This window comes from Diadema antillarum, unplaced genomic scaffold (assembly GCF_040938485.1).
Source record: "Diadema antillarum isolate AM-2024a unplaced genomic scaffold, OU_Dant_1.0 seq00000451_RagTag, whole genome shotgun sequence".
NCBI lineage: Eukaryota > Metazoa > Echinodermata > Echinoidea > Diadematoida > Diadematidae > Diadema > Diadema antillarum.
Window position 1 is genome coordinate 89,830 of NW_027271424.1, and position 26,149 is coordinate 115,978.

Genomic DNA, 26,149 nt, shown 5'->3' on the forward strand with positions numbered 1-26,149 from the left:
GACACTGTTATTCTAGTTCAGGAGGGTACAATCCTACTTTCTTACTCGCCCTGCTTTGAGCGCGAAGGAAGCGAAAGAGTTTGTATCGGTGAATCCAATCGTTGATTTGTTACGTGCGCAGACTGCATTGGAAGTGTGGCCTTTTGCTGTGCCTGTGTGGCGGATCAATTCTTAATCTCGAGACTTTGTAATCGATGAGGATTTTTTTTCCCCCTGTCTCTCTTTTTTTTTTTCTGTGTGACATGCATCCAACCCGGTTGTACGCTGCCGTATTTTCTCATTTGGACTAATGTATTCGTGGAGTTTCTCACTCCGAAACATGTCGGTGATTGAAACATCAAGTTTGCAATTGAAGCCTTTGTTGGCTGGCATGCGTTTGACACCTTGCAGGTTTCGGAGGCTAGAAGTGAGTGTTGGAAGCTCGTATTTTCATCCTCCAAGAAAAAAGATGGCGGTATTTGTAGAAAGGTTGCGGGTATGGCATATGACTGCATCTAGTCAAACAGTTCAAATCTGTAATTAACATTGAGAGAGAGAGAGAGAGAGAGAGAGAGAGACAGACAGACAGACAGACAGACAGATGGACAGAAGGAATATAGGGAGAGATACAATTGGATGTATCATTGTGATAACCAAAGAGTTTTACTGATAAAGCATGACATCAGTACAACTGTATTACGTTATATGGGCTAGGCATTTTAATGAACTTTTTGCTACGATACAAAGACGGATTACCTTATTTTATGCCCATATTTACACAATTTTCATTCATATTACATTAATACTGATCATTTCGTCGAAGTCAGTGTGAAATAGTGGTGTCGATTACTTGTTGACCTTCTCTTCATTTTTCTCCACATTTCTGCTTCTGTACAGTACTAGCAACCGAAATGATGTACTGCTACTGTGACGAGCACTGTCCAGAGACGACCAGGAACAACACCTGCTACCCCAGCCCAGGGGGGTGGTGCTTTGCCCAAATTCAGGCGGGAGAGGATGGAGTACAACATGAGACACCTATCAGGTATGGCGACATTCGACAGGTGGATTTCTGGATATTGCTGCAACGGCAAGAATAATGGCATATTGTTTGTCAGTGCTTCAGTTCTCAAAGTTATCTATTCATTCATTTTTCTTTTATCATCATCGCTATCATTTCTCTTTGTTTTCATTTTACATTATTGTCATTATTGTGCAAGTGGTCTCTACTCCTTTCAGCATCAGCATTCAGCCGTTAGTCATCGAAACCAGGTCCACCTCTGTTTTAGGAATGAGACTGATGAAGACACTTATTTTTTATAGTGGCAGCTAGATGCCATGGTTAGGGTTGACACGCCATGCCCTCATGGCTACTTTATACAGCATTATCATTTCCTGTGATAGCTCTGCTCTTTTTGTTTGTTGGAGAAGAGATCATGTGAAGGTCAAAAGGAGTTCACAGTCCCAAGGTGGGTGGGGAGAAAATGGCTTTCACACCTTTGCTGATGGACCCAAAAGGATGGACAGTCTTGCTTTAAGGAGAGCATGCCAAGATTTCCTGTGTTGTGTTTGTGATCCTCAAAGACAGCAGGGGGAAAGCTCGTCCACCTCAATTCGAAATTGGAAGAAGGATGAGCTGTGCCTGGTATTTCATGGCCGGTGCCCTGCAGATCTTTGGGGAGGCACGTAGACACGCAAAGTCTGCGAGGGGTGGAGATGGGAGAGAGGGGGTTGGATTTTAGGGGGACTGAAGCGTGTGATATTTTGATTGCCAGCAAAGGGTGCTTAAAGAGGCATTCAGCGCTTCGGCCCGTGGTCCCTATTACGAACTTGTAGGCTGTCCAACGAAAACAAGGTCTCGGCCCGGGAATGTTGGGAGAACGTCTCAGACGATGGCGTCAGGGGCAGCAGATTATCCGGGAGTGAGGCAGGTCTTGGGGCAGCACCTCCAGTTCCCAAATAATATCTCTTGGTTCTGCCAATCTATATTAAAAGTTGGGCCAACTCTAGGAAGAGGGAAGTCAATGTACATGCACATATAAATAATGTTTCTCTGAAGAAGAGAAAGAGAGAGCATCTAAGGGAGAGAGGAGCTAAGAACAGTTATATTAAAGGACAAGTCCACCTTCATATACATAAGGATTGAGAGAATGCAGCAATATTAGTAGAACACATCAGTGAAAGTTTGAGGAAAATTGGACAATCCGTTCAAAAGTTACGAATATTTTAAGTATCTGCCCAGTCATTGCTGGAAGAGAAGACTACTACAGTGTATGATATCACATGTGTACAACTATCTAAGGAAAATAAAAAGAGAATTTCACAAAACTTCAAAAGTACATGTTTCTTCGACTTCCTACTGATGTATGTTAAGGGTAATACAACCTGTATTATTACCCCTGCATTCTGAAAGAGAGAAGTGGAGTGTTCTTTTGTTATGCGAGAAAAATGGAAATATGTTGAATTTTCTTTATTCTTTCTTTATATCGTTGTACTCATGTGACATCACAAGCTATAGTAGTCTTTTCATCCAACCGTGACTGAGCAGAAACTTAAAAAATTCATAACTTTTGAACGGATTGTCCGATTTTGCTCAAACTCTCGCTGATGTGTTCTATTAATATTGCTGCATTCACTCAACACACATGTCTATGAAGGTGAACTTGTCTTTTAAGCCCTAGACTTGTCTCTCACTTCTGCTTTCTCATGTAACTTATTGGCTGCTAATGATACAAGTTCAACTTCACTGTTGTCATCTTTCAGCGTTTATAGACATATCAGAGTCCAACACCTGACTTCCAAGAGAATCAAACATGTTCAATTTTTTTCGGAGACTTTTTCCAGTTTCCAGCTGGTCGCAGAGATGTCTCCGTGACATCTTCGTAGTTTGCGGCCAAGTCACAGAGACTAATTTTGTCCTCAAAAGTCTCCGCGATGTCTCCACAGCTTTGCGGAGACCCACAGTGATCTATACTGGCTCCAATGTGGATATGTTGTGGAGACAGTTCTTCCAGTGAAATTGGCCCCTTTACTTCACTTTTCCAGCCTATGGAGCTCTTTGTTTGGCAAGAGACACACAATGGTACATTCCTGAACAAGAAGAGTGATGCACATTCAGATTCTTAATGGTACATAGTCTCTGTACACATGCTGTATGCCCACAGTTAATGTTGTAACTTACTTTATGTAGTCTGTGTCATCACTGTTACACTACAGACTTCAAGAGGTACACCTGTCATTTAGCCTCAGTTTTGTCTGATTTTTTGTATGGAAAATAAAGTTGTATAAAACTTCAAAATTCCCACACCTTTCATTTAAGGTTCATTTCAACATGGTATGACAGTGCGCACTGTAGAGAGTTATAAGTGAAAAAGGAAGTGCATAGTATATAATACTCTTGTATGCCTGACATGTAGTATACATTTACAGTTGAATTATTTCAGATCTGTAAACTATATTTTGTGGTCTTAATTCAAGAACATCATGTGCAGAACTGGGGTTTTTTTTTTGAAGGATTTGCTGCAGGGAAAAACTCAAGTCTTCTGCTTACACGACATTTGACGTCTTAGATGGAACTTATTGTCAGTAAATCGGGCACAGCAGAACTGATTATCGATGTGTCATCACAGTTCTATGATTAAGCGTCGTAAATCATTCAACTCAGAAAATGCGCAATTAGTGTCAGTGCAACTATGCCATGGCAATTCGATTGTACTTTTGAACTCGCACATCTGTACATTGGGGCATCTTGACAGTTAAAGCCTGTCGTTGCACTAATGTCCACAACCCAAGCCCCAGTGGCTCATTTTACATGGAGATGGTCATGAAGAAAGCCATAAAGGCAGTTTCAGATGTATCTTCATATTCGCTGTACTTTTTTTTTTTTTTTCGTGGTAGTGTATACAACTGTAGGTGGATAGGATGACGTACACTCGCGGAAATGTCATTATGCCTTACTACCGTGCCTATCATCATTGCCTGCGAGAACATGAGGGATTTCATCATCCAAGAACCGAAAATGAAATGGGGTTGTCCGCTTCGAAATGGGGCTATCGATCCTCGCATCAATGTGCATGTGGTTATCATTTGCTAGCTTTTCACTTCCCACAGGAGTGACATTTGAAATTCATTCTTTGAGAGCAGCCACCCCCAGTTTTGAAATGATCACGCAAAGTCCTTTGTTTCTCCTCTGCAATATATTTTCCTGTGTGTTTCTCAACATTTGAAAACGTCAGTTAAAAGTGTACTGTTACTGTCATAACTCACGCCCATAATTCTAACGTGACCTACTCCTGAGCCATAAATTACGGGCATTCGATGCAAAGGCTGGAATATTGTGTGCTGGCAATTTATGACCACTGTTGATGTGATGTTTGTTTGCAGTGAAAGAAGCAGACTAAACAATGAAGTTCCTTCAAACAAAATATTATTTCAACTCACTGGTATATTGATTCAATCGATACAATTGTTAGTTCTCTTAAATGATGTGGGTCAGTATGCAAGTGACAAAAACTTGGAAGTCACATGTATGAAATATGACTAGGTACGTTGTAGTTATTGCAAGATGGATCATGTGCTTGACACATTTTATTTCCTTTAACCCTTTGTATCCCACTTTACATTGAGAGTGCAACGCATGAGCGCTTTTGGAAAACAGCCTGTTTTTCAAAGCTATGTAACATTTTTTTTTTTAAGAGAGAAAGAGAGGTATTTATACTCGAAATGCAGTAGGCCTACAGCAAAAGTTGTAGAAAAAAATTACAAGCTTTGCTGTGATTGAAATGTTATGACAAAAGGCCGTATGTAGCTATGACGCTTTCAATGTACTTTAGTGTATTGCAAGTTATCTAACGGTTTGTGCAGAATTCTGCATTTGAGCAAAATATGTGAAGTTGACAATTAGTTGTCCACTGAGTTGGGCGTGCAAATGTGGCACACAAAGAATTATAGAGCTTCAAAAGCCTCATTGAAAGACATACAATAATTTGAGGACTACAAGTGTGTATCCTTGCTTTGTTCTCTAGGTACATGTATTTTCAAAGCTCAGTTGAAATGTTGTTTTGTGTGTACATGTAGTGGGGTCTCCGTCAAATGTGGATATGATATACTGTATTTAATCACCAGTGGAAGTGGCCATTCTTGCCTGTTAGTTTAGGTAAACATTCCAATAACGATGATTATGTTCTTTCCTTGTTTTGTCAGAAGCAATTTATCTCGGTGGAAAACAACAATGCCATAAATGGCAGGTTCAGGGTTATAGCACATAATGTTTAGTGATTATTAGTTTTAGCCTTCTAGCTGCATGAATTCGACCTTGTACGTAGCAGCGGCTTGAATATGTGTACCTCGAACTCCACTACGCTCCAAAGACTGTACAAGTGTGTATAGTATGTTTCCCTTTTGTGCCTGTGCTTTATCATCTCTTTTCTCACTGCAAATGTGACTTTAAGGCAAATTACTTTTGCTCATCAGTGTCTGAGCTAGATACTCTTGGATGTCATGTTATGATTGCATTATGGTAGAAAACTATTTTTGGTGTGTAAGACTGCCCCACCCTTGTGCATACATGTACGTTTGTGGTAGGTATGCAGAAAAAACAGAAGATGAAGAAGAAGAAAATAGTTGTCAAGTGGTACAATTGTCCGTTGACAGAGAATAGGCACAGATTTGAACACATGGGACGAAAGATAAACTGATCTTTTTACAAATCATGTGGAACTCACTGCCCAAAATAAAATGCGGTTTTTACATGGAAATTGAATGAATGGAAATTTATACTCGGGGACAATAAACGTACCCTGCCTTGCTCTGCATTCTTTTGTGTTCGTACTAGATTTTCAGACCACTGAATTTGAGGAAACATGCTTGGCCAAACAGAAAGACGAATCACAGCAGACATGATTTTCCTGCTGTCAGCGAGGTAGACAAATCACCGAAGACACAATTTTCCCCCTGCCTTGAGGTAGCTGTCAGATTTTTTTCCGATAGAAATAGATGATGAGATTCGAAATATTGCCGGGATGCTCCATTCTATGTCTAGCACAGGATCATATCTTGTGCCCAACCCCCCCTTCCCCCTCCCCTTTACTTTCCTTTCTGCTCCTCCTCCACCCCCACCCCCAACTCAACTCTTTATTTAACTGTTAGAAAACAGTAGGGTCTCGGGTCCTTCCCATCTAGATGCTCTTAATTCATTCCTGTGATTTTTTTTTTTCTGTTTGCCGTTGCTCCTAGTGTTTCTCATTCAGTGCAGTTTCCTATTTACCCTCTCTTCTATTTGAGTGAATGTCTTTCTCTAGCTGCCAATAGTAAGACTCGGAGGAAAAAGGAAAGGGGGGGTAGGGGATGGGGTGGGAGGTTTGCCGCAGAAATAATCGTGAGCTCAGGTGTGCCCTCACGAAAGCCAACACAGTGCTGGGGCTGAGGCTGAAATTTGAGACTGTGTACATATTTCATATGGAACTCCTAGATTAAAGAGGCATTCTGCCGGATTAGGTTTCATTCGAAGGATATTGATGGAAATTGCGCCGTGCCACTTGCCTTGCAGTGTTTAACCAGGCGTATCCATAGCCAGCCTTCATCATGCAAATGCCGAGTGAAGTGAAGGGAAACCTTACCCCATGAAGAATATAAATATGGGAATGAAAATCAATGAAATAGATATAAGAGATCAACAAAAAATCTCAGGCAAAATTCAAGTTTCTTGAAACATAGGACAAACAGAATAATGGCATATTATACAATAAGATACATCATGAAGTCTTTTGTAGTCCATCTATGTCACATGACTGCGACATTGCATTGAATTTGATTTCTATCATGGGCATGAAAAGGGCATGGTTTTCTGTCATATCTGTATGAACGGATGCCCGAAAGGATGTTTAATGACCTGTTTGATAACCTAGTGTATTAGTCAGAGCCGAGTCGAGAAGAGAATGTACGTCTGAAGATAATATGAAATACAATGTAAGATACACTAATGATTCAGACACAAAAACACATATGAAGGAGTGTATGTGTACAGTAGTAACAGACATGTGCCTGAAACAACCATTTTGAATGGAAGCTCTCCACTGAATGCCATGTTGCATGATTAAGAGAGAGAGTCACATAATGAAAGTTACACACTTCTTTATCAATGAGTCCAATTTCAGTGATCTGTTTAACATTTCAAACTTTTTTTCTTTTTAATAGTCCTTCAGTCACCTACGCAAATAGTGTTGTTGTGAAGTATTGAAGAGCAATATGCAATTATATGACTACGGGGAATCGACTAGGAGTGTTTTCACAACCAGCATGATAAGGATGTACAATGATGTACATGCTCATGGCAGAAGACTGTGTGGATTGTGAAAGAATAGATGTTGCAGACATTTAAGACCCAGGCAGAGATAGAACCCGTCATAAGAGGTAAAAGGTGAGCAATCTGATTTCCAAGATGATATGCAGGTGCTTATTGCCTGCAGAGAATTAATTTCCCAACTGATACAGATTGCATTGGCTCCTGACTGTCAATGATCAATAAGTTCATGAATGGGCGGGGCCAGGTGGGTGTGGTTACTGGTATAGGGCAAGCATCTCTCTGATGCTGTGGTGTAGCATCGGAGCTTGTGAGATAAATTCAACACGCTGCGAAGAGAATTTACCTTCACAGGGTGTTTCCCGAGCAATCAGGGTCACTCTAATCGAGAGCAGCTGCACCTCCCAAGCCACGGCTACCGGGTCACACTTCCGCCCGTGACGGGGCGGAGAGAGGGCGAGAGCTCTCCTTTAAGCGCTCAGCTGCTGGGGCGAGGCGCCTAGGCAGCTTGAAATCTCAATTCTACCACCCAGCCCCCCCAGGGGATGCTCCCCGGCATGCTTGCAGTCATGATGAATGAACAACGGAGAATGAAGAGCCCGTCTTTTGCCTTGCCTGCTCTCCTTTTAATGCTCTTGCTGTTGGGCGAAAAGTAATGTGATCGCCAACATTTTGAGTGGAATTTCTCATTATGTATTTTTTTTTTCTTTTTTTACTCTCTCTCTCTCTCTGTCTCTGGTAGCAAGCGGTCCCCGGTAGGCCCGGGATGCTCTGCTCTGTCTGACACTGGCAGGCATCCCGGTGCTAGTGTCATGCAAACAGAGACAAGTTTTCCATCATCTCTGTGTCGGATGGAAGCCTGTGGAAAGAATCGTACCTGACATACACTGTATGAATAGGAACGACGGTATCGCCATGTTAGAATGGGAAATGTTCATAGTGCCACTGGGAAACGGCAATGCTTGCATGTGTACATAATGTACTGTTTTTACGCTTGTATTGTACTAGAAATGTAGGGCATTTGCATTTTCTGAGCAAATCTTTCTATGACATTTGATATCATTATATGTGTAGGCCTCTATGTAACAGTTGGTAGATATTGCAACTGATGAATTTCATGAATTTGAATAGTTGGTAGATAATTGTTTAAGTTGACTGATTTGCATTTGATGTGGATAGTGTAGTACTATGGTGCTCACATGATTATCACATCCGTGTCATGGTGAATTTTAAATGATTAAGAGTGGTATTGTACAAAATGGTGTGAGCCAATCCTTGGGCTTCTTCAGAGGTACATTTGTAGCAATCCCATGACCTACTTATGCTAAGCCCTGCCTGCCACAGTGACACTCCGGGTAATTGTACTTTTGCAGCTACATACTATTCTCGTCTCCACGACAACAGAAGAAAGTAAAGGGAGCGAGAAAGAAAGTAAGAATGAGGCGGTGGAGGAACAGTGTGAGGCAAACGAAAAAAAAAAAATAAGGGAGAAAATTAGCATCTCCTGGAATTTACACACATGTCCTGGCAGCCAGTCACTGCACTTCTCTGCTTTCTCACCGCGAAAATCGAGCCGCGGCACTCAGGAATTAGTCATCGACCAAATTCACGCTTGGCAAGCCGGGAAAATTGCTCGAGTTCGATCTGACAGCCGGTGGAGGAACATTTTAGGGTTCCGCATCCAAACTTTTTTTGTGGGAGCAGCTTCCCGGCTGGCCCTTCTCTCCGAGCGCGGAATATTTGCTTCTTCGAAACCAGTGAAGTGCTGAAAAGTAGAGCAAAGGCGCCACTGGGACCAGGGCCAAAAAGTATTTGTCTCTCATTTGTGGATGCCAGATACGGGTTCAGTTTGAAGCTCTTTCCTACTTCATATGAAATACATTTCACAGCTTTTAATTTTTTTTATGGAATTGATGGAAAAATTTCAAAGGTTTTTTTTCTCTTTCTCTTTCTCTCTCTCTAATTTATGTCTATATATGTTTTTCACTTTCTTTGGTTTGTTAATGCCTGTAAGACACTCCATGGAACAGTTCTACAAAGGGCAAGCTTTACTATCCTGGATGATTTAAATGAAGGTTTTACCTAGATGTCAAGCATGAATTTGTGGTGTTAAGACAGGATTATTGACTGTTTTCATCAAAGAAATCAAAACATACCCTGCCATCCTGATGACTCTGTATTCATGTCCAAGTGATTTTGCATCTTATTATCAAGCTCTACTGATGACCGACTACTGCTGCAATGTATCCGTCAGTCATGAATTAAACACCTAATTCTGTTGTCAAAAAGTGTTATTTTTGCATCAAATGTTGTGCCTAAAAACTATCTGGCTTCTTTCATGTAATTATTCAATATTTGTTGCATATCCGGGTATTTCCAAACACTGAGTTTGGTCTTCACACTCAGAATATAATTATCTCATGTATGACATTCTAGATATGTAGTTTCAATAAGTCACATGTATAGATTGTATTTGGCGGGCAGTTGTAACACTGTAAAGTCACATCAGTTGCATGATTTGTAGCTTCTGGTCTTACATGTACATGTGACTAGGTATTGCATCTATCTATCTTTTTAGTTTAGATCAACTGGTGCGGCATTTGCTGTACAATACCTGTAGTAGGCGAATGGCTGTAGGATTTTGTTCAGTTGCTACAATATATTTCTCCGCGTGTCTCTCAAATGAGAACACAACACAGTGTATTTAATTCCACAGCAAGTGGCCATCCTTCCAGTAAGGAATAGTAAGATCACGTCCACCCAATGTCCATACACTGCATCCAGTTCAGAAGGGAGTAGTGTGTACAGTCTTTGGCAGACCTGGGTCCACTCTAATCAGGCAAGCACTTAATTGTGCTGGTCAATTAGATGTATGCAGTCGGCATGCGTAGGAATGTACAAGTATCACGGTTGACCAGTGGTAACAGGGGTCATATTTACTCAGTGTCCAGTCGGCTCAGCAGCGGGCGTCCCACCAGTCCAACTGAGCCTTGTCCTCAGTGAAAGGTCATGTCTAATTATTTCAAGGCCATTGACCCCCAGGGGAAAAGTGAAAGATCCAGTATTCAAAGTTACTCCCGTCAGAAGGTCTAGAATCAAGTCTCGGGGAGAGGGCTGTGAATGATGCTAGTCACCAAAGGCAGGTCATTGCTGTGCTCAAGAAGTAAGAAAAAGTGCAGTTATAAAAGCTGACTTCCTAAACTGATACAATGTAGTCCTTATATTGAGTCTTTAAAACACGAATTTTAAATAACAGCAACAACCTTGTGTTTCTTAGATTAAATGAGTTTAATTAACTAGTAGAATAATTTCAAAGACCATAGAGATACTCTTTCAGAGGATTACAATCAATAGATTGAAGGTCAATAGTGTACAGATTTATAGATGCTGTTTATGTGAGACTTTACCCATTCCTTCAGTTTAACCCATTCCAAAAGTGCCATGTCAGTATTAAGACAGTGTAGGCCCAATGTCAAATGTAACATGCAAAAAACTCTGTAATGGTTGAAGTCAATGCTAAACTGCCAAATGACAACGTCACTTACATAATAAGGTAATGTCGACATCAGAGAAATTCAGGGCCTCTCCCGAGTTGCTACGCAAGATATTATAAAGGCATCAAATTGTCCCCAATAGCTACCAAAGTTCCAAGTTTCGAGGATGCAAGGAGCGCAATTTTTCCCTAGTCTTATCTGCTGTACGTGAATAAGAGACCATGCATCACTAGAGACATTACCATCTCTGAAAATATGTCACAGAAGAAGGTAGTGTGCACTGAGTTAGCAAAGATATGAAATAATCACGCCTTGATAAATGACAAGTAGTTCTAGAGATGGTAGACGTTTTTTCTTTGTATAATTGATTGTTGCTATGCATACTTATCACTTAGAGATTTTACCAGCATTTTCTTTATAATGGTAGTAGTATGATAGTCCAATCAGCAAATTTAGTCAGCAGATTTAGGTATTGATTGCAACACTTGAACAGTGTGTGAAATAGTAGTACAGTGACAAAAAAGGAACCATTCAATGTCATGAAGTTGAAAGGATAGTGTTGCAGCTATCATATTTTAGTGATTGTGATCGTGGAACATAATAATATAGGCGGTGCCTCCCCCCCCCCCCCCCCCCACCAAAATAATAACTCTAGTCACATCAGAGTATATGGTGACAAGGTCAATGGTACTTGATGGTTTATGGATACGGTGAGCTCTTAATGATTTCAGGTGTCGGCATTACCGGACCTTCCTCTTACACCAGCCACTTGATGGCAGAGTGACTGCCAGTTTCTGTGCTCTACAAGCAGCCGAACCTTAGAAAGAAGAACCCTGCTGAAGTGCTGTACTCTCCTGCTGCATGGTAACATATCCGCTATGCGCCATAAACATACCGCCGTGGCAGGGCCCGTCCCTGACAAATGTAATTGTCTGACTGACTGTCTGCAAGTATCCAAATAAACATCTCACCAACCAAGGGTGGTGCTGGGTCTTCACCCTCACACATCAATAAGACATGACGTGTGTGCGCTTGGTTGCCACCGGAACGAGGAATAATTCATCTTCCATCTCCTAGCTCCCCTCCTCCCCCCCCCCCCCCCCCCACAAACACACCAACCATGTCCTCCTACCCTCTTCCCTCCGCCCCCACCATCATCTTCTGCTCCTCCAAGTTTTTTTTTAGACCCTCTGCGAGGATGGGCTACTCGCAACCGAATATCATGCAGAGATAGGCCACCTAATATTTCTCAGCATGCCAGGTTGGGTAACTTGAGAAATATTCCAACTTTGAAAGAAAGGTGCCTGTAGTAGTAAAGATATGCACACAATTCATATTAGAGGCATTGTGTTTAATAAGCATGAAAAGTGTATTGAAATTAACCATTTTTTTTTTTGCATGCTCACATCACACATACAGCAATATGCTTGCTCCCTAATCTTCGAAAAAGCATTGGATGTATTGCTCAGTTCCCTCGTGTTCAAAAAAAGAAAAAGAAAATAAGAGATGCTTTTGAACTGTAAACAACAACAAAATAATAAGATAGCACATAAAGCAGCAATAATTCTTCGATGAGTTACTGTAAAATGAGGAATTTTTGCGTGCATTTTAATTCCCGAATTTCGCGAGCGCCAAGATTCGCGAAATTAAAATGCACGCGAAAGTTTTTGTCTACACTGTATGCATTGAATGTCAGTGGCAGTTCGCGAAAATTTCATGCCGCAAAAAAGGCCGTTGGCTCCAATTCGCGAAAAATTCATGCCGCGAATATATCATGTTTTACAGTACATATTTGTATATGCTTGGTATACTGTTTTCTGTAGGCTGAAAGACAATAAAACTGTACTTCCAGGCAGCAGGCTAATCTGGCTGGTCAAAATTCAAGCGCAGCAATGATAATCAGTTCTTCATCTGTTCGCCTTTGTAGCAGTAATACAGATAGCAACAAAATGCATCTATCCACTCTCTCACTGGCGAAATCTTGTCCATTGGGGCAGGCGGGTGGATTGCAATTCATGCGTGAGGATCGCCCCAGTACATCAGCTTCAATATGCCCTGAGCCCTTTCCACCCACTAGGTCCATCGTAGTGTCCTTGACCCCAAAGGGGCAGTCAAGGTAAGCTGGCATTATCAGCTGACTGCAGGGGCTTTCACATGGTTTGTGTACAAACTTGTAAATATGTAGGTGTGTGTCTGAGCATGCACAACATGTGTTATGTGTGTGTTTCTGTTTGTGTGAGGGTATGTGTATTGTATGTGTAGGGAGGGGAGAGTGGGGGAGGGGGGTGGGGCTGGATGAAAGGAATATTAAAGTGAGTAGAAGAGGGATAGTCTCGCATTCTTTGAGTTGATTGTCATCACAATGAAGAGACATTGATGTTGACCTTTTCTGCAGTCCATAAATGAAATAAATACGGGGCAGAATGAGATTGGGATTCTGTGCAGAAAATGTCTTCTCATGGCTATACTGTGTGCATCCGAAACTCACTGAACGTGTGCATCTCAAGTCTTCCCATGCGATCATTGTAAGGCCCTGTAGCAGCTGGCCCTTTCCCTCGTTACAGCATGCCTTAAAGAAATATACATGCTCGAGTTTTGGAGGTTGTGCCAAGGATCCAGCAACATCCACTTTTATCTTTTCACTTATTGTCATTAGGAGTAAGGCAGGTGTTGGTTTATTGTGCTGCGAGGTATTTTGATCATTTTTTTTTTTTTTAATTCCCACTTCACAAAAATCCGTACGAGCCTCTCCTCCAATTTCCCTGCACATTGGTTGGTAGCCATCAAGTATTCATCGGCACAAATATCTGTCACCTCGGAAACCACCAGGCAGAGGAGGAGGGAGGCAGGGATTAAGGCTCATTTAGATGTAGGCGAGCGTCCCTAGACTTGTCATTGAGTGAGTGCTACTCTCCGTCACAGACGGTTTTTTTTCTTTTTGTTGTTGTTGTTGGGGTTTTTTTACTATGGAGGAAGTCAGAGACAGGGGACGTTGAACCCAAACCACTCACACAGCCCAGGAAGAATGAGATGGGAAGATGATCAAAGAAATGATTGGTTAGGATGGAATGGTGTTATCTATATGTGGTTCAGCATTTGTCTGTTTGTGTGTTTATGTGTGTGAGTGTATGTGATTGTGTGTATGTGTGTTTAGGCCTATATATGAATACTGGATATAAATGTGCATATGCCTGTATCCATATATGGGTGAGGGATAAACATGTAGGTCCTATAATATACATTTCTGTGTGTGGCAAACCTGGCCTTCAGATACTTGTGTGATCAGCACCTTATTTCACTTGTAGAATGTTTTAGATCATCTGTACACTGAAGCAATTACAGGTACACATGTAGTCATGCAAAGTTGGAGCAACAGAGAATTATTCTGAAGTCCTTGTCCATTTGTTTTCAGGGCTTTCAAAGTTTCCTTTACCCGTAATTTGTTTGCGGGCTTTTAAAAACAGCAATCATGTACGTGTGAGATCGAGATGTGTATGCCTTTTATAACACTCCTGTGATTCAAGTCAACTTGTGAAGACATCTGCAGATGCCTTTGCTCAGAAAGAAAGAAAGGGATGAATGTACTGAAACTCTTTTCTGCGAGTGTGCGACGGTAGGATGTTGCATGTGGCCGGATTGGGACAACGGATGATTTATATAGAAGTGCAAGAATATCGATAGTACCGGTATGACAAGAACGGTGTCGGACATTCAACCCCTCTGCAGAAAGGTATGGTTGCGGGCAGAGTTAATGAACGTGACTGGATCGTCTGTGACAGGAATGTTTGTGTTGCCGTGATCTATGCGTAGCTATAGAGCAAGGCATCCGCCATCTTTTCCCGAAATAGAGTGCAGAGCTAGCTAGAGACGAGGGTGGCAGTCTTGGGGGGGTTGCTGCCCGACGGTATGCACATAAATGCAGGCATACTGTGTACACTTGCAGGGGAGGAGATATTTTGCACGGCTTAGAACAATATGGGCTCCGTGACACTGCATGCACAGATATAATAACAAGCCTCTGGCACGAGGAGGGGGGGGGGGGGAATTGTGTGGAAGATGCCCTTCGCCCATTCTTTGCTTTGTATGTTTATTGTCCTGATACAAATGAAATGAAGGAAACTTCTTCCTTTGCTTCTTTTTTTTTCCTTTTCCCCCTTTCACTTTCATTCAGGGTTGAGCCATTTGTTGCTACAGTATCTCCTATTGCAGTTGTGCTGAGATTATTGAATAAAGTGCATTACACTCGGGGCTATTTGTAAACAAGTGAAGCGCCATAGAAGCGCTGCCAAGAAAATGTCATCTTGTGTAGACAGAATGCAAATCAGAAGACCTGTCCTTGATTACTATATGACTTGCCAGGAAAATTGTCTCATAAATTGTTTTCCCCGGAAGTAGTTGTTCCAAAAGTGTGGAAAGGAATGCTCAGATAACAAGCTACTACTGGGAACCTAGCCAATGTGGAACGAAGATCAGGGAATAGGCCCTATGTGTTGCTCTTTTTTTCTTTTTCTTTTTTTTTTGGGGGGGGGGGGAGGGAGTGGGGGTGAACTGATACATATTAAAGCACTGATGGCAATACATGTATTTTTTCCAAGCCCTCCTCCTGAATTGGAATACATGTATCATTGTTGTAGCAATTACTGTCAACAACCGGTGCTCACATTGAAGGTCAAACCCAAATGGAGTTGTAAGGTAGCATGACTTTGTGTGTATATATAGGATGTACAATGTATGTGTATGTGTATGTGTGTGTGTGTTTGCCATTGATATGTTCTCCAGTGTCTCCTCTGCCGCCTTGCAGTGTATGAAAGCTGTTAACCCGTCTCTTTAAAGTTTGGACCACTAGTTGCATAGGCTGCAATGCATTGCACAGGTAACTGTCCCCATTAGCTATTAAAATCGAGACTCCCGATGGCAAGAGAGCGATACTAGTACTCCCTTCCCCTGAACCCCACCCATCCCCGACCCACCCAGCCTTTTGTGTTGTACGCAAAATTTCACTAATTTTCAGTTTTCCCAAATATTTTGACACAGACGTAACTTATCCATTGAGGAGGACATGCAAAAAGATATTGCTTTTAGTTACCAAGAACAGATCTGAAGAAGATTTCTCTTGTGAGAAAAATGAAAATTTGTGACTTTTTGTGTACACACGGAATGGCGAGCTGCTCAACATCTGTGTCGCCCAGAGTTGCCACTTTGTCATTACTCTGTAAACTTTATTTAGTCCATGACTTTTTTGTGTGTGTTTCATTTTTGGACCAAGTTTTCACTGATCTACTTTTCTGATTTTTTTTTTTCATGCAAAGCAACACAATACTAGGATGGAATTCTCCTTTAATGTGCAGAGACCAAAAAAAGAAAAAAAAGAAAAAAGAGTTCTGGAAGAACATGACCAACATGACTGCTTGTGGCCACAGACTCTTGCACAGGGGCGTGCATTGAACTCATCCGTCATCCTGCCAAAGATATGGAAACGAAATTCAAGAGGGAGCGCTGATCATTTGACCTGTCATGTTAGAAAAACAGGATAGCTGGGTTCATAAATATCTCCAGGTTTCTCGGGATCTCATCTTGCAGGGATGGGTGTGGGGGGGGGGGGGGGGGGAAGAGAGCAGGGGAGGGGGAGATGCATTGATTGAGCTCACATTCGACTGTAGCCGACCAGAAACCTGGTTCTTTTGTCCTCATACCCAGAACAACTCATTCTCTGCCCCATGATGAATGGGAAATAGATTAACACAATATGCTCACACTCACTCACACACACACACACACACACACATAATACACAAACACATGATTCTAATGCCTATTCTCCTCCACGGTAAAACAACCAGCATTGTTTTCAAGGGATGGGACTAGGTGCAGAGCAGGCTGTTGGCCAGGTGGTAGACATGAAATCAAATCTATAGGTAAACCCCCATGTGCTGGTCTGATCACATATCTCTCACAAGATTGGCTGAATGTTGCAGAAGCAATACTGAATAGCAGCAGCATGAATTGATAGACCCCAGTCACTGACAGAAGTTTGATTGGTCGACCATCTTTTGAGGGTGTGATTTGGTCACTCTAGTGTCGTAGGAGCACGACTGCATAGCAACATGCTTAGATAGACCCTGGTCAGTGATGAAAGCATCTGTTGTTGAACTCACTATCCAGAATTGAACAACTTCCTCTGTCGTGATCTAATAATCACATGTAGAGGCAATTCAATGCATGTTGATGTAGGAGGTATTTCCTAGTTCACTTTCTCTACTTGTGCCGCATGTGGTCTGGGACAGTGACTTTCAACAACATGTGGCTTTCTCCACGTTTCCACACAACATGAGACTATGTCATGAAATATTGAATACCTTCTTCAAGTGCCTTATGTGTTAATGTTCAGATTCTACTCACTACGTGTTAGCTGACACTGGCTTTAATAGTACAGTGGTACACACAAAACCTGAAAAGGTTCCAAGTGGTACCATGTATATATGTGATGACAAACTCCCTATGTGTGTGAGTAGACTTTTGCCAGATCCCGAGATGTTTGTTTGTGTAAATAGTCCCAAGACAAAAGACTTCATGTTTACATCATCCCTAGAAAGATCATGACACTGGGCAAGTCCCTTTAATATAGAACTGCACTCTTCTGTATAACCATTCGACATGCTTCTTTGAACAGAGTTCCGGTCAGTGAAGGGCTTGGGATGGGGGCCACAGCAACACCTCGTACATACCCTAGCCATGGCATCGTCAGTTGCCATGCTCGCTATTCTTGATTGCCTATTATTTATCTCCCTTGTATTCTTCTCTGTCTTCTCCCATCACTCGCTCCATAGATCCTATGGTTGCCTGGCACCAGAGGAAGAAGGGGGACTGCTGCAGTGTAAGGGTCAGCTGAGCAATCACCTAATATCCCGCACCGTCTACTGCTGTAACGACGAGCCGAACTGCAACCTGAAGCTGAACCCTACCCTACCCCCTACAACTACCTCAACAACAACAGGTGAGGGCGCCTCATATCTACATTTGCCATGCCCCCTCCCTTCTTAACCAATCAAAGTTGGCCAAAGTATGGTATCCTAAATTGATTCTGGGAATATGGTGATGATTTTGTGTCCGTCCCGCGTGTGCATAGAGCATGCCTGAACCCAACTTTTGCTAGTGCACAAGCATAGATCCAAAATCATAGTGCCAAAAATCATTTGAATGTCAATTGTGTGTGTAGCTTTTTCAAGACTTCTCCAGATACATGTATAAAGTAAATGGTAGCAGAATTATTTGTGATCATGCCCTTGTGTCTATTCAGCTAGAGAATTAAGTATAGGTACATAGTGTTGTTGTCGCTCATGCTGGCTCAGTAGAAATCTATATGTGCTGACAAAATATTTGTTATAAAGTACATGCTCTCTCCTGTAGTGTCAGTATCTATCTTAGATTTCAATGTTTTTCCTGTGCTGTTATGTGGAGCCTTCCCAGAGATATATGTTTCGTTGAGCTTCCCTCATTTGCTAATGGTATCCCATCAGGTTACCTTGTGGCAGTCAAACAGTATGAGCCAGACACATGGTCAGTCACCCTGTCCGATTCCCTCTTTTTTCGTCATTTCCTCACAGAACTGCCGGATGTCGACGGCACCTATAACACCACCGTCCACCAAATAGCCCTTCTCATCTCGGTCACGTTCTGCGTGGCAGCATTCATCCTGGCTCTCACATTCTTCTACCTGAGGTGAGTATCGCGTTGCGGTGGTTACATACCACGTACCCACATCGCATCACTAAAAGAGGCGTCAATTAGATGCTTCAGATAGATACCTCAAGGAACTTGGTCCTGGTAATATGACCCGTTAAATCTTGGGGTAACTTTGATGCAGAAATTATCACCTTGTCATTGAATTTGCAACTCTACTAAATTTTACTGCCTATCCTACACCGGATGCACACTAGATGGAACTGGGTAAATTTCATAAGATCTGCTCAATAACTAAAAAGATAAATGATGCCTAATTTGCAGTGCCAACTGTTTTCTTTTACAAATGTGTTACCAATTTAAGGACAGGTTATGAATTTAGCCATGCAGAGTCATTTAATTATTCTGCAGCAGAATCATGTCGACAATGATATATGACCCTTATGACTAACGTAGGGGCTGAAATGAAAGAGAACTTATTATTCTACCTAAGTAAATACTTACACGTAACAGCAAGAACTGTTTAAAAAAAAAAAAAAGAAGTTGCGGTACTAAACCACAGAAGTGTAGTTTCTTGGACCAGATGGACTAACACCTTTTGTGTTAGCAGCTCATGTGTCCACTGATAAAGGTGCTGACATGATTACAATGGTGCAGTCAGAGGTGGATAGCATTTTCTGATATAGAGCACTAAAAGTAAAGTTCAAAATTGTTGGACTTTTGGCTGTCTCGAGTGTGGTTTCTTACATAGGAGTTTCATAAATTCTCTTCTTTGAAAGAAGAAGAAAAGAAAAGAGAATGTGCTTCCCCTTGCACTGCAAAGCAATAGTCATTTATTCAAGAGCCGTACAGGCTGGTATAGATCTTCTCATGGTAAACCCAACCACACATGGAGTGTTTCCAGTTTGATACTGAGATTTGTATGGATAAGCTCTGCCCTTGAATTGCCTTCGATTTGAGAGATACTCTTGGCTGGTCAGGTTTTTGCTGAATTTTAAAAAGGGTTAGCTAAAGTTACAAGCACCAGTACAGGTTGCTAAAGAGCATATTTGAAATACTTTCATTCATGGTACAATGCAAAGATAAAAGAAATGTCCCAGGTAATGTCCCGTGTAAACTTTACGAAGTTCGGACTTCACTCATGTGATAGACCATCTAGTGCTCTCTTGGCTAGTCGGTTTTCAAATGTTTGCATCCATGGTTAAAACCAAGGAAAGAGAAAATGGTATGTCACAGAAGTAAGACATTTGACACAGTTGGTGCTTGTAAGCAGTGCTCAACCTTGGGAAAGAGTAGGCAAATTTCCTTGAGATTTCCAGACTGTGAGTGTGGTTGATGAGGGTTTATATTAAATGCCATGTGGCTCAAGCAGGGGTTGGATTTGTATTTATGAATTAGTCAAGGGTTTCTGTTATTCTTTTCCAATAAAAACAAAATTTGATCATGTAATTATCTCACTTATATGTGTTGTTTGCCCACCATATATTTACGGTTTATATGTATACACTTTGTATGTGCTTACATGTAATCATAAAGTTTCATTTCAAAATAGTTGTGGCTTTCTGCTGTTTGTGGTTTTTGTGCTATCATGAGTTGTAATTCAAACCCACACTCCCCATCTCTGGGGAGAGACTTAACTCAGTGAAAGCTAGTCTCGTGTGGTATCAAATGAACAGGATCCTGTCCAGTGTGTGCCGTAAACAAAGGTATCACATGTTTTCATTCATGCCGAGGAGAAGAAGCTGCTTCTACTGCCAGAAGATGATACAGCCTGTGTCCCAACCCCGTTCAGATTGCATCGCTTTCAACAGGTGCCCGTGGGCGGACCTGTTGAATTTCCCTGGTGTGAACAGGCCCTCGCATCAAGTCTCATCTAAACACTGATGAAACATCAATGAAAGTGTTAACATACTGAAGTCACCCTTTTCACCTGCAACATAACTTCAAAAAGTTTAATAGTTAGTCTGAAGGAGGCTGGTCTGAAAGGCTTCTCCTTTGAATCACCATTGAATCACCATTGAATTGCCATTGAATTTCCACTGACTTAATTGAAATACATTTATAGCAATGTACTTTTAATGCCCAGTGAAAACGCAAGTGCTCCAGCATTCCGTATACAACTGAGGTGGCATGTGCACAGATATGGATAGAGCAAATTTGGGGGTTCAGAGTTTTACACTTTTTGTTTTTACATTCACTGGGTTTCATCACCTCTTGGGTAAAAGTAGGACAAAAGATTCATTGGAAGCAATGATTCTATTTCTCCCCGCTGAATCAGTGGACAAACAACTGGAGTTCAATGGGTAGTCAGTGGGAGTCCAGTGGGCAGCCAACAGTTTGAGTTGGTCTGAAATGGGCACTCGTCAAGCCTCCTTGGTGCATCTCCTCTTACGAAACATATCATCTTTCAGCTCATGAAACACTTCAGTTCTCATAAACAGTCTGCTTAAAATGTATGCAAGAGAAAGTGGGGGGGGGAGGGGTACATGTTCAGTGTTTGTTGTCATGAACTGCACATCACTGAAGAGAAGTTTCTTTGTACAAGATGCAAAGATAGATAAATAGATAGATAGATAGATACATGTAGATAGATAGATATATAGATAGATAGATAGATGGAAGGAAGGATAGAAGGGGAAAGAAGAAAAAGAAGGAGCGGGACAGGCAAAGAAAGGATGACATGAAACTGAGTTTGTCAGTCTGGTGTCTGACACGGCTTTCTATGCCAACAAGAAGGAAAGGCTGGGGCCCATCACAGGAGCGGCTGGCGGGGGAAGGCGAGTGATCCTCATTTGTTTGTGCCATCGAGCTTATGGTTTTCTACGCGAGCCCCTCCCGTCGTCGTCGTCGTAACCCCACCACCCATCGTAAATTACGCCATCAACCGGGAGCCCGTCGTAAAGCTCCAAGCTGATCTCAATTAGCCATCGGAAGTGTAACGGGTTGCAGGGACCGGTCGCAAAAGAGTGCATCCATTCTTGTCTGTGTACGGGCCAGAGTCCAGACAGCATGAAATGGGACAGAGACAGTAGCAGATGCTTTGAGCATTGAAAGTAATGGCGTTAAGGAGCAAGAACTAGAAAGGAGCAAGGCAAGACTTTTAGCGTGGGATGATGGAAATACTTCCCATTCAGAGAGCAACTCATTTTTTAAAATGATTCTTTTTTTGTCTTCCTTTATTGATTCCTTCTCGTGGAGTAAAAACTAGATGAGTATCATGGTGAGATGCGACAGCAACTAGTGAATGAAATGAAGTCCTCACCCACCCAATTCTCAGAAGTTCTGATGTTTACATATATGTATTGTTGGCGTAATCTCTTGTAAGTGTCAAGAATTATCATGAATGGATGTATGCTAATGCGAACAAAGATGATCAGTGTGGCATGAATGATGATGCAATTTGAGCTTTTGCGTCAGAAATTTGTTCAAAATTATTATTCGTTGAGTATGTAGTGATTGCCATCAATATGTACAGTCTTGATATTATCTGCATTATTTTCTTGTGTATTTCTAGAAAGAAATTTAGAGAAATATACATGATTACCAACTTCACATTTGATGTATGTTGTTGCATTTCTTTGAGCCGTTTTTTGTTGTTCCATCATAAAATATGAATAAACTAGTAATTTTGAAAATGAAGTCACCCATCAACCCTTGATTTTTGTGAACACTGTCAAGTTTCTCTGTGTGAAATTAAATAATATAGATCCTACCAACAACTTGCGACATCACCTTTAGAATAACGATCGTATGTGATAATGATATTCCAAATACAGAAAATTATGTCAAAGTATCACAAGTGTGCTTTGTAGTACAAGACATGAGAAGAAATTACAAAGCTTCTCTCCTTAAAATCACAGGGCCCATGCTACAGAACTTGAGTATTTTGCAACATTTCTTTTGACATTTCTTTGTGAGACTCTCGGCAATATATCTTCATGGTCAGAGCCATAGCTGAAGCAGTTTTGACACTCTCAGCAGGAATCTACGGCTACCTGGCATAATCCATTTGCATGGAAGAATGAGATCACAAGGACCCCCTTCCCTGTTCATTCATTGCTGTATTTCATAGAGTATGTTGAAGTGGGAAGTCTTTATTCTAGTGTTGACTCATAAACTTCTTTATTTTCTCCCCTTCATTTCTGGCAGGTACAAGAAACGTGAGGTGAGGAGGCAGTATGACTTTGAGACAGCCCAGCGGGACGAGTCCTTCATAGGCCCCGGGGAGACGTTATCAGAACTACTGGAGAAGTCCAGCGCCTCGGGAAGTGGGTCTGGGCTGCCCCTTCTGGTAAGTGGACTTCAATCTGAAAAGTAGAGTTCCTTCATATATAAATTGCATCTTTAATAAAAAAAAATGGCACAATGACGAGATGTAGGCAAAAATTGCCAGGAGTGCAGAACACATGCATAGTTTTTCCCATTACTTCAAAAAAGAACAAAAGATATCAAATTTATGTCCAGGACTGGCATATTTGAAGATATGATCAAGGCATAGCAAAGAACCTCCCTTTGATTAATTTTCTAGTCACACAGCGATGCAGTAGACATAAGTTGGTGAATTTCATAACTCTTTTTCAGGGGGTGCATTCAAGACAGTTGAAGACTGTACACTTATTCTACATCATTATTTTGTTATATTACATTACGTAATGTAACATGGCACAATTAGTAGCAGGTGTTTTCTCTTTCAGTTTTTGTCACCCGGAAAAGCGCTGTGGTAACTTTTTCAAGAGAAAGAAGGCCATCAGATTGTTAAGCGCCAGACTACAATAAGTAGTGGAAACACAGTGCATTAGTCAGATGTACTGATATTCCATGTTATCTAACCACAGGGAGTGTGTAAAGTGCTGTAATGATAGGGACTTTTGTAATGAGTGTTCAAAGTACTAGACAAGATGGTAAGTCTGTGGTCACTGGAACCTGCCCTACTATCCGATTGATCACCCTACTCCCTGGGTGGTAGTCCAGCCAGGCAACCACTTTACAGCACACACATGCGTAATCCACCCGTGTCAATGTTCAGCTTCCCATCAGGGTACCCATGTACATGTTTGGCTAGAGAGAGGCATTGTGTGTTGAAGCATCTTGCCCAAGGACACAAGTGCTGTGGCAGGACTTTGAACCCTCGACCTACATGTTAAAGGCACAGTCCACCAGACCACACCACCTCCAACAGCATGTGCAGTCCAGAATTCTTTTACAAGAGAACTAACATTTCCTGTCATATGTTCCGCTTCTCACAGGTTCAACGCACTATCGCCAAACAAGTGCAGCTCATCCGGCCCCTGGGGAAGGGGCGGTTTGGAGAGGTGTGGAAGGCAAAGTGGAGAGGGGAGAGTGTCGCCGTTAAGATCTATTGCACTGCGGAAGAGGCCAGCTGGTTCAGGGAAACTGAAATCTACCAGACTGTCCTGATGAGGCATACAAATATCCTGAGTAAGTCGTTACCATGGTAATGAAGAGAGAAGGGGGGGGGGGGGGTGGTGGGGGAGATATTGAATGACTTTGATTTTGTCATTGTTTTTATCGCAAACCATAAAGTGGAATTGGCATCTGCTCTTTAAAAGTACCTATTTGAGAGATCAGAATGCAGCCATGTTCGTAGAATGTCACCGCGAAAACTTGGTAATGTGTCTGTGAGAAGCAAGAAATGAGGCACCTGTTCTCACATAGCCAATCCATGCATCAACAGAGAGTAAACTGTTGATAGAATGCTGTCATGCATCGTTTTTAAATCATCCCAAGTCTCGTGTAGTGATGGTTAAATGAACCTCCCACCAGTTTCAGTCTTGTTTGAAAATCAGTGAGAGCAGGGGGGGGGGGGGGGGGGAAGAAAGACATGAAGATTGAGATGCCTCCATGCGAAACGTGAAACGAGCATTCATATTTATGTGGCCCCTTAATCAAGTGTGAATGGAGATGCGCCTTGCAGGCAGGGAAGAGGGAGCACATTCTACTTGCGAAATGGCCTCCAGCTACGAGCAGTTAGACACCTCGAGTCGGCCAGACTGATCAAGAAAGATGAATTTCTGAAATTTGAGCACTTCAATGATTCAAGAGGCAAAGAAGGAAGGCGAGGCATCGTGCACCGTGTTCGTTAGGTTTCAGCTCTGTGCGCTAGGTTACAATTTTGACACTCTAAACGAATACCACATGGTAATGTTCCATCATTTTGGCAAGGCAAACATAAATCTGATTGATGCATCTGTGGACATCCTCATATTTGAAGTGGCAAGAGCATGTCATGTACTGGATAATCTTAGGATTTGTCACCTTGATTTTTTTTGCATCTTCATTTTATGTAAAGAATTGCTTCATCATTCCATTTTCTTGCAGTAAGGGAAATAAGAGAAGCTTTATTCTTGTGTCTGTGGCATACCATCTTTCTCTTGTACCGAGTGCCACTTGTTGGTGGCAAACCTTTGATTTTCGTGATTGATACTTGCATGAAGAATAACTATAAAATGTGGGCGCAGCAAGTATCGAAGCTGTAATTCCAAATAGATTATATGTGCATCATTCTGTAAAGCTGTGATTTTTATGGGATATAATATGCTGAAAGAATGATGCCAAAAATAAATATTTGTGGCAGGACAAACATTTCTGCTCGATCTTATTTTGAGGATGATTAAAAATACTAAATGTAATTTATGAAGTTTGTTTTTTCATAAAACAAATGTCAAAAACTTTGTACAGAATTGAGCACCCAGTAGGTGTAAAACAAATATGGCATTGGCACATATAATGGAGGGACAGATTTCTTGGATGATATAGTTTGTGCAATTGTATCAGTGAGTGAATAGTTCATTTCTTTGTAACCAATGAAGCAAACCTCACTTACAGTGCACTGTCCTTGTACCTTTGTGTGTGATGGGTTCCATTCAATACACAGTCTGTAGCATCCTTTCGTTGGCTAATGCTGTAAAAAATCAGGAATATTCACATGCATGAAACTTTCGCAAATCACGCAAGCAGCCAAGATTCTGAAAAGTGAAATGTATGTATAAGTATTTTTCTACACAGTGCATTGAAGTGCCAGTGGTGATTTGCAAAAGTTTCATGCCACGACAAAGGCTGTTAGCTCACATTCATGAAAGTATCATGCTGCAATTTTTTTTTTTTTTTTTTTGTTTTTACAGTATACCCTTGGCATGTACAAATGTATATTAAGCCATGTCCTGTATAAAGAATGAAACCTTTGTCTCATATAAGCGGAATTAAACAATTGAACTTTCTGGGGAATCTAAATGTGAAATTTTATTTCCACACTCCCAGGTTTTATAGCAGCAGATATCCGAGGTAGTGGGTCATACACGCAGCTCTTCCTCATATCAGAGTATCATGAACACGGCTCCCTCTACGACTTCCTCCGGGTCAACATCCTGGACTCGCAGAGCATGCTGCGGCTGGCCTACTCGGCCGCCAATGGCTTGGCCCACCTGCACACCGAAATCTGCGGCATGCAGGGCAAGCCGGCCATCGCACACCGTGACGTCAAGAGCACCAACATCCTCGTGAAGAAGAATGGCACATGCGTGATAGCCGACATGTCCCTGGCGGCTCGCTTCCTAAGGTCAGTCAGTCCATTTCTCCCTGTGCAACTTTGCAATTACAGTCCACACATGAGGGGACCTAGCAGTCATTTTAATTAAGTCAGGATGTGTCATATATCCGTGGGGTTCAGAAAGAGCCA

General features: G+C 41.8%; 1 protein-coding gene across 1 annotated transcript in view; it reads left to right on the top strand.

Annotated features, from left to right (window-relative positions):
• Positions 1-26,149, top strand: part of LOC139732809 (bone morphogenetic protein receptor type-1B-like) — an 88,124-nt gene that overhangs the window by 59,626 nt on the left and 2,349 nt on the right. Inside the window, exons 2-7 of the mRNA XM_071643651.1 lie at positions 877-1,024; positions 17,601-17,767; positions 18,378-18,492; positions 22,603-22,744; positions 23,700-23,892; positions 25,732-26,029. Of these exons, the coding sequence (XP_071499752.1) occupies positions 877-1,024; positions 17,601-17,767; positions 18,378-18,492; positions 22,603-22,744; positions 23,700-23,892; positions 25,732-26,029 (1,063 nt within the window). The remainder of the gene's footprint in view (positions 1-876; positions 1,025-17,600; positions 17,768-18,377; positions 18,493-22,602; positions 22,745-23,699; positions 23,893-25,731; positions 26,030-26,149) is intronic.